General features: G+C 45.6%; 1 protein-coding gene across 3 annotated transcripts in view; it reads left to right on the top strand.

Moving 5' to 3' along the window:
* Positions 1–14,581, top strand: part of EGF (epidermal growth factor) — a 208,156-nt gene that overhangs the window by 77,781 nt on the left and 115,794 nt on the right. For all 3 annotated transcript variants that reach the window (XM_029596110.1, XM_029596125.1, XM_029596117.1), the window contains 5 exons: positions 1,966–2,088; positions 2,192–2,314; positions 10,511–10,633; positions 11,783–11,908; positions 13,641–13,777. In XM_029596110.1, the coding sequence (XP_029451970.1) occupies positions 1,966–2,088; positions 2,192–2,314; positions 10,511–10,633; positions 11,783–11,908; positions 13,641–13,777 (632 nt within the window). The remainder of the gene's footprint in view (positions 1–1,965; positions 2,089–2,191; positions 2,315–10,510; positions 10,634–11,782; positions 11,909–13,640; positions 13,778–14,581) is intronic.

Genomic DNA, 14,581 nt, shown 5'->3' on the forward strand with positions numbered 1-14,581 from the left:
CTCGGAGGGAACGGAGGCAGGCTGCGCAGCTCGGCGCGCGCAGGCTGCTGATTTTGCGCAGCCTTGCGCACGCCGACCCTGGATTTTATAAGATACGCGCGGTTACGCGCGTATCTTATAAAATCTGGTGTATTTTTGTTTGCGCCGGTGGCGCGAACAAAAGTACACGCGCGCGTATGTTTGAAGATCTACCTCTTAGGGAATAGCCACTGCTATTAATTGCATCAGTAGCATGGGTTCTTCTTAGTGTTTGGGTAATTGCCAGGTTCTTGTGGCCTGGTTTTGGCCTCTGTTGGAAACAGGATGCTGGGCTTGATGGACCCTTGGTCTGACCCAGCATGGCAATTTCTTATGTTCTTATGACATCCAGGAAGGTGTGGAGGGATGCAGAGGGATCAAGGAAAACTAAAGGAATGGTCTAGAGTCTGGCAGCTGAAGCTAAAAAATACAGTCATGCATCTAGTCTGCAAAAACCCATAGGAGTGGTGCAGTTCAGGGGATGAAATTATTCTAAGCACAAAGAGCGGGATCGGGGGGGGGGGGGGGGGGGGTGGGGGGGGGGGGGAATTGTATCTGATGATCTTAAGGTGATCAAACAGGTGAATAAAACAATGGAAAAAGCCAGAAAAGTGATTGGGTGCACAGGGAGAGGAATGGCCAGCAGAAAAGAGTGCCCCTATATGTATCTGGTGAGACCTCTTTAGAGTACTGCGTTCAATTCTGGAGACTGAACCTTCAAAAGAATGTAAACTAGTTGGAATCAGTCCAGAGAGTGACTACTAAAATGGTCACTGTCTTCATTCTAAAGCATATGGGGACAGATATAAAGGTCTAAACATTTGTACTCTAGAGGCAAGGTGGGATAGAGGAAATATGGTAGAGAAATTTAAATACCTCCAAGGTTTCCATGCACAGGAGGCAGGCCTCTTTTAATGGATTGGAGGCTTTAGGGCAAGGGATCATGGGATAAGGGTACAAGGGGGTAGATTCAAGAATAATCTAAGGAAATATTTCTTTACAGAGAGGGTGTGACTGTGACTTTACTGGGGAGACTGCTAACAAATTGGTATCATATTATTTGGCTCAGAAATTTGATGAATGCATGAAGTACTGTGAGAAAACTGTAACCTTAATGCAGGAGACTAGTGTCATTCTTAGGGGTAACCTCCATTTAGAACAAATTGGAAAATCTGAAAAATACTTCTAAAAGGAAGAATTAGAGATGTTAAAGAAATTTCAGGAGTTTAATCTATGTTTAATGAGAACTTTTTTTTTCTGCTATTGTGTTGACTATATATATATATATTTCCCATCAACATTTTGTATGTTGATTATATTTGATTGAAAATTATAAATTATTTTTTTTAAAAATTGTGCATTCGCATCTTATTGCAGCATGTTTAATGCATTATTTACACAAGGTAATTTTCAAAGGAATATTCATGGCAAGCAGGTAACTTTTTTCCCGGTAGAATTATCTGGATAACTTTACTAAGTTATTCAGCTGGTTATGCGTTCTACTGAATATACCCAGATAAAGTTATCTGGACTACTTTAGAACTGCTATCTGGCACAGCCAGACTTACCTGGTTAACTTAGCTGGATAATGGCATTATCTGACTAAATTATCAGGACTGCTTCTGATCTATCGGGGTAAGTTTTATTCTGCTAAATTTTACCAGTTTAAATCAGCTGCAAATCAGGGGCAAAGTGTCAATACTCCATGCTGCTATAGTGGCAATAGGAACTCAGTTAAATCCTTACATGACTGCTTGTATATATCATGCAGCCTCATCATCCAAGGGGGATATACACACATCCCCCCACCTGTAGCCAGCTGGACACGTGTCAGAATTGGGCCAGTGCAATGTGAATATGTATACACTGTATACGATAATATGTGTCACCAAACATGATGCTTTTCTATTTTTACCATTAAGTAAATACATTGTTTTTGTTTCCCAGCCCAGGAATCGTGTCATCTAAGTAAAGGAGATTGCTGGAGCATGTGCAATCAAGACTCTAAGGTCCAGCAATGCACATGCTCAGATGGTTTTGTCCTGAACAAATATGGGGCATTCTGTGAAGGTAATGAACTACCAAAAGCAAAAGGGTGCTTCGCTATGCGTTTAGGCCGCTTAGCTCTGCAGCCGTGCTGCCATTAATGAGATTTCTTTCTTTCTCTTGTTAGATGTGAATGAGTGTGCCTTGTGGAACCATGGCTGTACTCTTGGCTGTGCAAATATCCCTGGTTCCTATTACTGCACCTGCCCTGAAAGATTTGTTCTGCTTCCTGATCTGAAAACTTGTCACGGTAGGTGATAGCAGTAAATATATATAGAAAGGATGGGATGGACCATTCCAGCTTGAATGATGAAAAATGACAGGCCACTGAGATAGGTGTTCTCAACCCTCATGACCACTGTACACCCTTTCAAGAGTTTGAGGTATCAGGCAAACCCCCCAGGCTTGCAAAAATTCAAAATTCAAAATTCATAGTAAATACTATTGTTACCTCAGTTAATGCACATAAAATAAAGGTCCTGGCTGAAAGGTTTTTTTCAGCTTGGCTCCTGGTCTCAGGGTTCAAAAACTGGTCAGGTAAGATGCTGGATTGAAATGGGCTCTTTGTTCACTGGGGTGTGTGTGTGTTTGTTTCTCTGCTGGACAGGGAAAAAGAAAAAAAACAATGTTTTTCTCCATGACTGTAACTTGTGCCCTCCCCACCCCCCCAGTGAATCCTCTTCACCCATCTCTTTGGTGGCCTCAGCTTCTTCAAATCCATACCCTGGAAATCAATTAAAGAAATCTCTTGGCTTGGAGATTCCAACTTTAACTGAAATGAGTTTACTCTTTAGGAGTAATTAGGAATAAATTAATACAGGAATCGGTCACAGGCTCCACAATTGAGAAATAGCAGCAAATCAGCCAAAATTCTAATTCTTCCAAACAGACATTGTCAGTCCCGTCAGTACTCAAACATGCACAATGAGTTCCTTGAGAGACGGAAAAAAGGATTTCCAGCAAATAGTTGGTTCCAGAGAAGGAAAAAATTTCCAGTAAATAGATGTAAAACGGAGCATTAGAGCAGTTTTTGCAGTCTAATGCATTACAAGATCCAAGGTAGGTTTTGTCAGATGAAAATGAATAATTTCTTTGGTTGGCAGTCGAGAGAGTTGGATCAGGGGAGAGTGCAAGATATAGTGCACTTGGATTTCAGTGAGGCCTTTGACATGGTTCCGCTGTAGTGGAACATGGAAGACAGTATTTACATAGCTAATGATGCTGTAGATCCTTCCCTGGTCAGGCGGCACCTGCTCAGTGTATTTATGATTCAACTTAAGGCCTGTTATCACCAGACTGTGAGACGAGTGCTTACCATCCTGCAGCTTTACACGCTGCATGTACTGAGAACTCTGGGTTCATGGCTTTGTGTGTATGTGTGTGTGTGTGTGTGTGTGTCTGTGGGGGGGGGGGGGGGGGAGGTCGTGGCAAGTTTGCCACTTCACACAGGCATTGGGAACATCCTATTAAAGTCCCATTTTTTTTGTCACTGTTGTCTGTTAGCATCTCTCAGTATTTCATATCATGCACAGTTGACATGGAGGTTGGCACACCAGCCCCCCCTTTTTTTTTATCACTCCCTCTGTGCTGTGTACACGCAGGAACGGTACGCCTGCCGTCTATCGCCTATATGAAAAACAATACCTTGGCCCTTATTGGCCATTTTGTTCATGTTCAGGCCTCTTGCCTCGCCGTGGCTTCCCACTTGGGGGGGAGGGTATATGTTTTGAGGGTCTACCCCTGCTGCGTCTTCCATCTCCAGGACTGCTGCGGGGTGTGGATGCGAGGGATGCACCTGACGACTCTGACGGCTGCTCTGTCATGCACTGAAGGATTTGGGTCAGCATGGTGGTGAGGTTGCTGATAGCTACAACAATTGTGTTGGCATTTTGGGTGTTGGCTGTCATGGTTTGCTGCAGGATCCTATTTGGCACTCTACAGATCATGTCAGGACCCGTATTGCTCCCTGCAAGTGCCTGACTTCACCTCCAGTCATGCCTGCTGCAGGTGTCGGTGCCGGTTCTGGTCCTGATGGTGGTGTGGCTGCTGCTGACGGTGGCTGTGGCCCCAATGGTGGCAGTGGCCCCGATGGTAGGGGTGTGGGTGCTGCTGACGGTGGCTGTGGCCCCAATGGTGGCAGTGGCCCCGATGGTGGTGGTGTCGGTGCAGGTGCTGAAGATATATGTGGTATCTGAGAGTGCAAATTATGTGGTCTGGTGATGTTAAGACTGCAGAGTGGCGTGGGGTGTTGGTTCCTGCCTATTGCTCGTCTGAAGGTTGCCAGTCCAGATTCCCTGCCTCCATTAATGTCTCCAGATCGAGGTGGATGTGAACTGGGGTTCTGAGCCTAGGAGCTGCAACAAGAACATAGCCTATGATTGCTCTGCCTCCTGCTGCTCCTTCTACCGCTGTGTCTCAACGTCCATCTGTAAGGGCCTCTGGAGCATTGGTATTGGGTGGCTAGTCCCTGGGGCTTCCCAGCTGGGTCTTGGGTTCTCCTGGCTGGGACTGGCAGCTTCCTGCTCGAGAGCTGTGGAAACAGAGAAGAAACAGAAAACAAAGGCATAAGTACATATGCCAGTAAGTATAGTTTATTTCTTTGGCATCAGAAGTGCTCTTTTGTTCTTTGCAAAGTGATCATCTTATGCCAAATTATGGGGTCTGTTTACAAAAGGGTTTTTCCCATTTTGTGTGTATGGGAAAAACACCTAGTAAAAGATCCCCTATGTGTACACTTGTTGCTGTCTGCCCGTTCATGGGTGAGATGAGCTTACAGGTAGTGGCTCATGAGGTGTCTAGCTGCTCATCCATGCCCTCGAACATGTCCAGTCTCAGCCTTTCTATCAGTTGCTGCTCCATTTCTGTCACTACTATGGGACAGGGGCCCTTCCTCCAGTTTGCCGTTGGTATTTCAATCTTGCTGCAAGCTTGGCCTTGATCTGGGTTTCCATGTCCCGGTAACAATGGGTGACCTGCTCCCTGCTTCGTTGCACTCCGCTCTGGCGGCTGATGGCCTGGGAAATATTTCGCCATATTTGGCCCTTGGCTGCCTTTGAAGTCTTTGCTGCCTGGTTTCCAAATAACATGTCGTAATGCTGCAGGACTCTAGTGATGAGTATCTCATTCTCTGCCTCACTGAACTTTATGGCCCTCAGTCTCTGCCGTGGTGCAGCTTGGTAGCCGAAAGGGATGCCACTTCCTCTCCCGGAGAGGTGTCCTTCCTGCCCTCACTCTCCGTTCTGCTGTCCCGTCCCCCCCCCCACCTCACCCTGGCTTACCAACTCCATTCCCCTCTGCCCTGTCTGATTATCCTTATGCTGCCCTACTCCTCCCACCACTCTTTCTTACCTAACTCCTTCCCCCCCCCCACCCTCCTATCTCTTCCCTCATGCCTCTCTCTATTTCTCCTCCTGTCCCTATTTCTCTTCCCACTTCTCCTTCCCCTGTCACTCCTGCCCTCCTCCTCCCCCCACTCCCTTTGCCTCCTCCTCCCTCTGCTGTCCTCACTCATTTTTCATTTTCATTTATTAAAATTTATTAATCGCTTAACACAAAAAAGGTCTCTCCTCTCTTTCCAGGCCTATCATACTCCATGTTCTCACCGCTCACACACACACACTCCTCCTCCGTTCCTCCTCACACACTCCTGCTCTGCTCCTCCTCACAATCATACTCCTCTACTCCTCCTCCTCCACTCCTCCTCACCACCTCCACTCAAAAAGACAAACAGGACTTACAAGTTTTCACTCCAACAAATATCACAAAAGGGAAAGGAAAGAGATGACTACAGAAAATAGCACAACTCAATCAGTAATCGCAAGCTTCCATTCTCACCCACCCACACAAACCCAGGCTCTCATTCTCACCCATATATACACACATTCAAGCTCCCATTCTCACCCACCCACAAACCCAGGCTCCCATTCTCAACCACACATACACACATTCAAGCTCCCATTCACCCACATATTCAAGCTTCCATTCTCACCCACATACACACCCAGGCTCCAGTTTTCACCCACACACACACACTCCCATTCTCATCCTCTCCTCCAATGCCCAACATTCCCATTCTCATCCTCTCATCCTCTCCTCTCCTCCAATGCCCAACATTCCCATTCTCATCCTCTCCTCTCACTCCAATGCCCAACACACCCTCAAAGAAGAAGGTGCAGGTAGCCAGCATTTATACAGGGGAAAAAATAATGCACTGCGCAAAGACGCACGACACACCTCAATGATGCACCACTGTGTGTGATAATGGATCACCGCGGGCAGTATTTACCTCTGCGATGCGGCAGGCTGCCGACTTGAATACACACACCCCTTTTGTTTATCGCCACTGAATATACCCGACTATTTTAAAGTTAACCATATTAGTTTATCTGGCTAACTTTAGTCTGCTTTATAGGGTTATTTGGCTCACCCTGGTCAGACAGGCAGAATTTTAAAATTCCAGCATTTCTCCGGCTAAGTGCCAAACTTAACTGGACAAGTGCACTGAATGCACTGAATATGGACCTCTGGACATGTGAACTCTCTCTGAGACATTATGTGCATTGAATGACAGGTATAACTGAGTGTCTAATTCTGCTGGGATAATTTTCAAAGTTTGCTTTGAAATTTGGTATAAATTGGGTGCATAAGTCTGCAAAATTTGTGCTGCCTGTTATAAAATCACTCCATATATAATTAATAAAAGATTGGGAGGGGGGGGGGGGAGAGAGATGATAAGAAAGAGCTGTCTAGTAGTTAGCTATTTATATCTCTATAGGAGGCCCACCTAGTAACTTGAGGTGAGGTTTAGGTAGTAGTGTAGGGGTTAGGGGCCACTTTTACATGCAGAGTGAGACGTATGAACAGAACAGTGCTCTCTTGTGAAGATTTGATGTCCTTCGGAGTGAGGAAACTCACACAAAGATGAGATTTGCACAATGTTCTCTCAACCTAGCTTGATGTTAACCAGATAGAGAGTCCATCAAGCTAGGTTGAGAGAACATTGTACAAATCTCATCGTTGTGTGAGTTTCCTCACTCCAAAGGACATCAGATCTTCACAAGAGTGTACTGTTCTGTCGTACGTCTCACTCTGCATGTAAAAGTGGCCACTAACTCCTACACTACTACCTAAACCTCACCTCGACTTACTAGGTGGGCCTCCTATAGTAGCAAAAATAACTGCTTACTATGGTGCCCCCTCCCATATGTTCTCTCTCTCTCCTTTCCCTCACAATCTCAGGCCCTCCCCAAGCCTAAAAATGCCCAAAACGGAATTTGCAAAAAAATCACAAATTGATTTATGAGCATAATGCACAATATCATACAGCTTAATGCAACTGAAAAAGGTGTAGTTATTTTCGGCATTAAAACAGTGCGTTATAGCTTCACACTTTGTGACGCCAGCCCACTTTTTCAGAAATCTCACCCCTGACTCCTCTCCAATCCCTCCCCTTTAAAAAAATTTTGCATTGCACCATGTGTTATAGTGCTTATCACATGCATTAAGGCGTTTTCGCGTGTATTAAGGCGTTTTTTGCATGCAAAAATGCCTTAATGCATGCAAAAATTGTTGCGGTCTCTACCGCTTCCCTCCGCCTAAGGCCCAAACCTGCCTACCTCCGCTTCAGGAATCACCGCGCTCCACCCGCTACGGACCTCGGGGGCTTCTCTCACTCCACGTGGTGGCTGCCATTACGTGCCTGCTTCTCTTCTGTCTCGTGCGCGCGCGAGGACGCCAGTCTTGAGCGCTCAACCCCCGGAAGCCTGGCCCCGCCCGTGCGGGTGACGTCACGCCCAAGTCCCAATATAACTGGCGCTCAAACTCTCTCTCATCGCCTTGCAACGAGGTTCACAACTCCATAGTTGTTCTTAGTTGCGTTCCTGGTGATCTCCACGTTGCCTGCTTATGACTCCGGTTTGCTTTTGACTTCGCTTCAGCCTGCTGCCTGCCTCTGATTCCGGTTTGCTTCTGACTTCCGCTTCAGCCTGCTGCCTGCCTCCGACTCCGGTTTGCCTCTGACTCCGCTTCAGCCTGCTGCCTGCCTCCGACTCCGGTTTGCCTCTGACTCCGCTTCTGCCTGCTGCCTGCCTCCGACTCCGGTTTGCCTCCGACTCCGCTTCAGTCTGCAGCCAGCCTCTGACCTCGGCCTGCGTCCACCAGTGGCGTAGCCAGAATTGATTTTTTGGGTGGGCACAAGGTTAACATGGGTGGGCTGTAGGCATGCAGGTCTACTAGTTGTTTTTTTACTGATAAATAATGCCAAATTATGCAGAACAGCATTCACATCTACACCTAAGTATAAGGTCTACTTAATGATACAAACATAATTCACGGTGATTTGTGGTACTTTAGCCTTCTTATTGTTACGATTTTATACACGGCTCCTACCTGTCCATAAATTTTGAGAGAGCGGTTGTGTTGCTTATATTTAAATTGCTAACATCTCAAAATATAGATATATATTTTTACCTTTGTTGTCTGATCTTTGTATGTTTCTAATCAGTTGGTCCTGGTCTCTTTTTCCCATTTTTTCCCTTATAGCTCATTTCCTAATTCCTTTTCAGTGTCTTTCTTCTATTACTGTCTTCTTCCCTTCCACACACACACACACATGCTTTCTCTCACAGACTCCCTCTCACACACTCAAGCTGTCACTCTCATATGCTCTCCCCCCCCCCCCCCCCCCCCACAAGCTCACATTCAAGTTCTCACTTTCTCACCCCTCCCCAGGCTTATATTCTTATGCACACACAGACACACATCCAGGCACCCATTCTCACCCACACACATAAACCCAGACTCCCATTCTCACCCACAAACCCATGCTCCCAGTCTCACCCACACATATCCAAGCTCCCATTCTCATCCATACATATACACATTTAAGGTACTATTCTCACCCACACATACACACATTCAAGCACCCATTCTTATCCACATATTCAAGCTTCCATTCTCACCCACCCACACAAACCCAGGCTCTCATTCTCACCCATATATACACACATTCAAGCTCCCATTCTCACCCACCCACAAACCCAGGCTCCCATTCTCAACCACACATACACACATTCAAGCTCCCATTCACCCACATATTCAAGCTTCCATTCTCACCCACATACACACCCAGGCTCCAGTTTTCACCCACACACACACACTCCCATTCTCATCCACACATACACATTCAAGCACGTGCACAGCTTCCGCTTTCTCCCCCAAAGCAGGAAGATCAGCTGCCTCTCCTGCTGCCACTGGCCTCCTGCTATCTTCGGGCGTCGGGCCGTACTGCCCGCCGAACTTCCTGTCGGGGGGGGGGGAGCGGAAGCGCAGCGCACAACGTCCGCTTCCTCCCCCCCAAGCAGGAAGATCGGCGGGCAGTACGGCCCGACGCCCGAAGATAGCAGGAGGCCGGTGGCAGCAGGAGAGGCAGCTGATCTTCCTGTTTTGGGGGAGAAAGCGGAAGCTGTGCGCGGCGCTTCCGCTCCCCCAAACAGGAAGTTCGGCGGGCCGTTTGGTCCGAAGATAGCCGGAGAACGGGTGGCAGCAGGAGAGGCAGCTGATCTTCCTGCATTGGGGGGAGGAAGCGGAAGCTGCCCGCGGCGCTTCCGCTCCCCACCCCCAAACAGGAAGACCGGTTGGCCATACGGCCGCAGCAGCGCTTCCCCTTGTGTGCCGTGATGGCGCGCGAGGCGTGGGTTCTCTTGTTCGCTGTCGCGGGGATGGGATCCCGCGACAGCCTTGCAGTTCCGGTGCTAGTTGGGTGGGCCTGGGTCTAAGTTGGGTGGGCACCTGCCCACCCAGGCCCACCCGTGGCTACGCCACTGGCGTCCACTTCAGCCTACAGCCTGCTTCAGCCTCCGGTTTGCTACCGATTCCGCTTCAGCCTACAGCCTGCTTCAGCCTCCGGTTTGCTACCGATTCCGCTTAAGCCTACAGCCTGCTTCCGCCTCCGGTTTGCTACAGACTCCGCTGCTGCCTGCTGCCCGCTGCCCTGCCTTCAGCCGGCCCTCAGCCCTGTACAGCCGGCCCCTGTCTCCCGGGTACCTTGGACTGCCTATCCTTCCTGCTTGCTCTGGTCCCGGTTTAGCCTATCTAAGTTCCTGGACTTTCTGTCTCCATACCAAGTCCCGAGGACCCGGTGCCCTACGGGCTCCTCCCGGGGGGTTCCTGGTTCCTGGGTGAACACCTTCTGCTTGTGGCTCCGCCCCCCGGCCTGCCCTGTCACCCTAGGTAGGCCGGCCCAAGGGTCCACTATCTCGCCAGCAGTGTCCAACTGCAACAAAAATGCCTTAACGCAATTTGATAAATGACCCTGTAAGAATTTAGCAAAACAAGCTGATTTGATAGAATTGCTTTTAATTCAACTTTTGAGCAGAACGCTATGAATCATTCTTTTCAAGCTATTGTGGGTAATCCTGCCTAATGCTTTTTTTTTCTTTCTCCCTAGATCTCCTTCCCTGCACACAGAATTATACAGCATGTAGCCATGGCTGCACCGAGACATCAAAAGGGCCGATCTGCTTTTGCCCCAAGGGATCAGTGCTGAAGGAGGACAGAAAAACATGCACAGGTGAGCAGGTGCGTTCTAGGGTAGTCGGTCATTCTACTGTCCCCCTCTTTTTTTCTAACAGCTTTAATAATACTGGAAGTGTTTTAAAATTGCAACTTCTCATATAGTATATTTGACACCCCATCTTGAGCTGGAAATTGCTTTAGGTTTAAAAAAAATTATCAACAAACTCTTCTCTTGATTTCACTAATGAGGGGGAGTACGTGATAGTGGTTGGAATGTAGCGCTGAAAATCAGGGTCTGCTGGCTTCTGCAGTTCCTACTCTTTCAATGACTGCAGGTGCTGTTCAGTTCACAAATGTTTGTCCCTGGCAGGGCAAACCTGGAATAACGAGGAGAGTGAGGAGCGGAGAGGGAAGGTAAACTAAAGTTGCTACTGATAGAAGTAGAAAGACCGGATTATAAAACTATTAAGCTATTTTAATTAATATTAAAGACTGCTTCATTTGGGAAGGGGGGTGAGGGGGCACCTAATTGATATTGCTTCACTCCAGGATATGCCTGAACTGAACACTGACTGTCTGATACTGCTTTCGCAGATCTCAGATGTAATGGAGTCATAATAATTGCAATACTGTAACAATAACACTGCTAATAAACATAATAGAAATACAATAGTATTTATTATTTCCTGTAAGACCGTCAGTGAACACTTCAGAAGATATTTCAAATTATCTTTTAATACACCTTGATGCCATATAAATTGAAGATATTATAAAATATAAAATTATTTAAAAATTCCCTGTATGAGCTATAAATAGTCCAAAAGCTATCTGTATCCAAATTACAATTAACCAGTGGACTGGTTATCAGTAAATGGCCAATACTGGTGAGGGCCATCAGATGTTAAAGACAGACAGCAAGAAAGAAAAATCTGTGTGTGTGTGTGCGTGTATGTATATGCGTCTCTATGTACTGGCTTGCTTGAATCAGTGTTTGGAAAGCAGAAAGAGAATACCATAACTAGTCTTGGAAGAAACCTCTCTAGCACATGGCCAGCAAATGGTCCTATGTAATTGTCTTCAGGAGGAGAAACAAAAGAAAGTGGGGGGCAAATTCTTGCCCAAAAATATAATCCCTCTGAACCTTTGTGTATACGACCTTGCCCTGTCAGATGTATGAATTAACTGGATCTGCTCCCCTTCTAAGGTTGTACATCTCCAGACAATGGTGGATGTAGCCAGATCTGTGTCCCTTTCAGTCCAGTGATCTGGGAATGTGATTGCTTCCCTGGGTATAACCTCCACCCGGATAAAAGGCGCTGCATTGCCTCAGGTCAGTGACTTGTAATTCAAATAGAGTATGTCATCTGGAAGACAGAAGAAAATTAACAGACAGCCTTATAGACTTTACACATTGGGCTTTTTGCTCGCTGGACCTTGACTTTTTGCAGTGTTTTAGCAAGAGATTGTGTGGGCCCCAAATCCTTGTCAAACAAATTCATAATCCCTATGAGGCACACCACCACCCACTCCCCTTCTGGGGTTTGTCTGTTTATTTATTACTTCCCTTATTCACTAACGATGAAGGTGTTCCCTAAGGCCTAAGGGATGACCTCTGCTGGCTCATGCCCAGTACTTAAGTGGTCAGCCTTTCTGTTTCAGAAGGTTATTGAGAAACCACAAGAAAACAAATAACCAGTATACACAGCAGTAAACATCTCACTACAGAAACAATCAATAATTATGTTCCTCTGTTTTTTTTGGAAAAAATAGAGCAAAATAAAAACAACAAAAATGCCAAACACTGCCTGTGCCTTTCTCAACAAATTTCCCTCAGTCATGCTAAAATTAAACTAAAGACCAAACTCTTTATTTAAATGTCAATGGTTCAAATTAGCCCAGGTTTTTTTTTAACCTTTCCAAGTGAATTGGTCATTCTCGCCAACACCAAATGTTCATATGATGCTTTAGAGGAGACCACATTATACCATTCTTGAAAATGATCAATTTCAATTAATTTCCGCTGTCTCAGAATTATTATTTGTCCTAATAAAATATCTAGCACCATCTTCTGATGTACTTCCAAGGAACTGAGGTTTCAAAAGCCAATTCTGGTATTTGAGGCAACTGACATTCAATAACAAATGAAAAAAAAAGTTATACTTTTGCCAGAACTGTAAGATTAGGTGGACAAAAGCACAACATACGCATATGGATATCTTCTACCTAATAACCTCTCCAACAATTATTAGATAGAGCTAAAATGTATAAATTCTGGAGGGTGTCAGCTTTGCCCTATAGATTATTTCAAAAGATTTCAGCCTGGAATTGTAGTCTTACATAATCTTTCCATAGATGAAATGGCTCACTCTTCATTGGCTATCTTAATATTTAAATGGCCAGGTCTCTCTCTCATGTACCTTGAAGCAGTCAGTATTGTTGGGGGCCTTCCTTCTAGCCTTCATCATTAAGGAGATGAGGAAATGAAAAATACAATAAAAAAATGGAAGTGCTAGAGTGTAATAAAGCATATCTCTAAACACCTTGAGGAATCAAAACCATACTATTTCTCGCTATAATAAAATTTACTACATTTGTGTGTTGGTCACTCTGTCAGTCATGCTCCAAAAACCATATTTGCACTGACTTTTTGGGATATTAACAGAGTTTTTTTCCTTAGGATTTACTCTCGAAATCCCATCAAAAATTGTCCCTTAGCAAACTTATTTGAATATGAAATACAATAAAAATGACTTTCTCATGGGGTACATAAATATGGCAATTTTCTATGTATTTCACATGGGTAAAACTGTTTACGTGGTTATAACTCCCTTCTGAACATTGTCTGGCCTCTGTCTGGTAAAAGCATTATGGCCGCTGGCGCCTATTTTCAACTACTGAGAAAAGCACCGTTCCTGGGGGTGGGGTGAGGTCCAATGAGTGAGTTCACACACACAGATACCACGTTTTCCCATCATTTTTGATGAGACCTTAGGCTAATCTTATTTATAGATTACTATAGACTGCAACATTAATGTATAATACTTGCACAATCCTTTTCACAGGTCCTAGACCTTTTTTATTATTTTCAAATTTTCAAGATATACGACGAATCAACTTTGATGGAACAGACTATGAAAGCCTTCTCGACTGGCAGATAGGAAGAGTCTTAGCGCTGGATTATGATCCATCCGAAAATAAGGTAAGACATTGGAACAAGAGGATTTCCTAGTGATAAGGATTAATTTGTGCTTCTTCTTGACTTAAATCAACCTGTTTATTGCGCTGATTAGTGCTTTAGTATGACTTCTCTCGTAACATGACCTGTTTCAGACTTGCAGTCTTTAGCCCATTTTAATTATGTTTGAAACTAGAGTTGAAATCAGATGTTTAGAAATTTGTATTCTGGTATTAGAAGAGGGTCTGTTGTAACCATATTGAATGTTACGAATGGAAAATCAATTTCTGTCAAATCCATCACGGTCTCTATAGTCTCATGGAGGAATGAGGGTTGGAGTAGTGTTAGGTCTTCCAGGTAGAACCAAACTAAATCTTTTCCATATAAGATACAGATTTAATCTGAACCAGGGCTAGTGGACGCACTGGCAGACTAGACTGCCACCTAGAGCGCCACAGGTATGGGGGCAGCTGCTTAGTGGTTCCACTGACCCTGCATGTACTTCCCTAGTCCTAGTGCAATGTATTGCCCTAGTTGTATGGACAGGCACAGGAGATTTAGGAAGTGGTTGCTCACACTGAAGCTTCCTGGGCGGTGGCAGCGATGCACAAGTGTTAATCCATTGTACTTACCCCTGCATTGTTTCCTCTGCTGAGGGCCCAGTCCTGTTTGCTGACACAAGGAGTGTGCTGTATGGTGGAGGAGGAATGGCCACAGGAGACGCAGAGCAGGAGGACACCAAGTCTTAACTTCCCCTGTGGCCTCTATCTAGGCCAGACCATTCCCACTAGGACCATCATGATTAACGACTCCACCACAACTACTGCA

Source organism: Rhinatrema bivittatum, chromosome 1 (genome assembly GCF_901001135.1).
Source record: "Rhinatrema bivittatum chromosome 1, aRhiBiv1.1, whole genome shotgun sequence".
In the NCBI taxonomy this organism is placed as follows: domain Eukaryota; kingdom Metazoa; phylum Chordata; class Amphibia; order Gymnophiona; family Rhinatrematidae; genus Rhinatrema; species Rhinatrema bivittatum.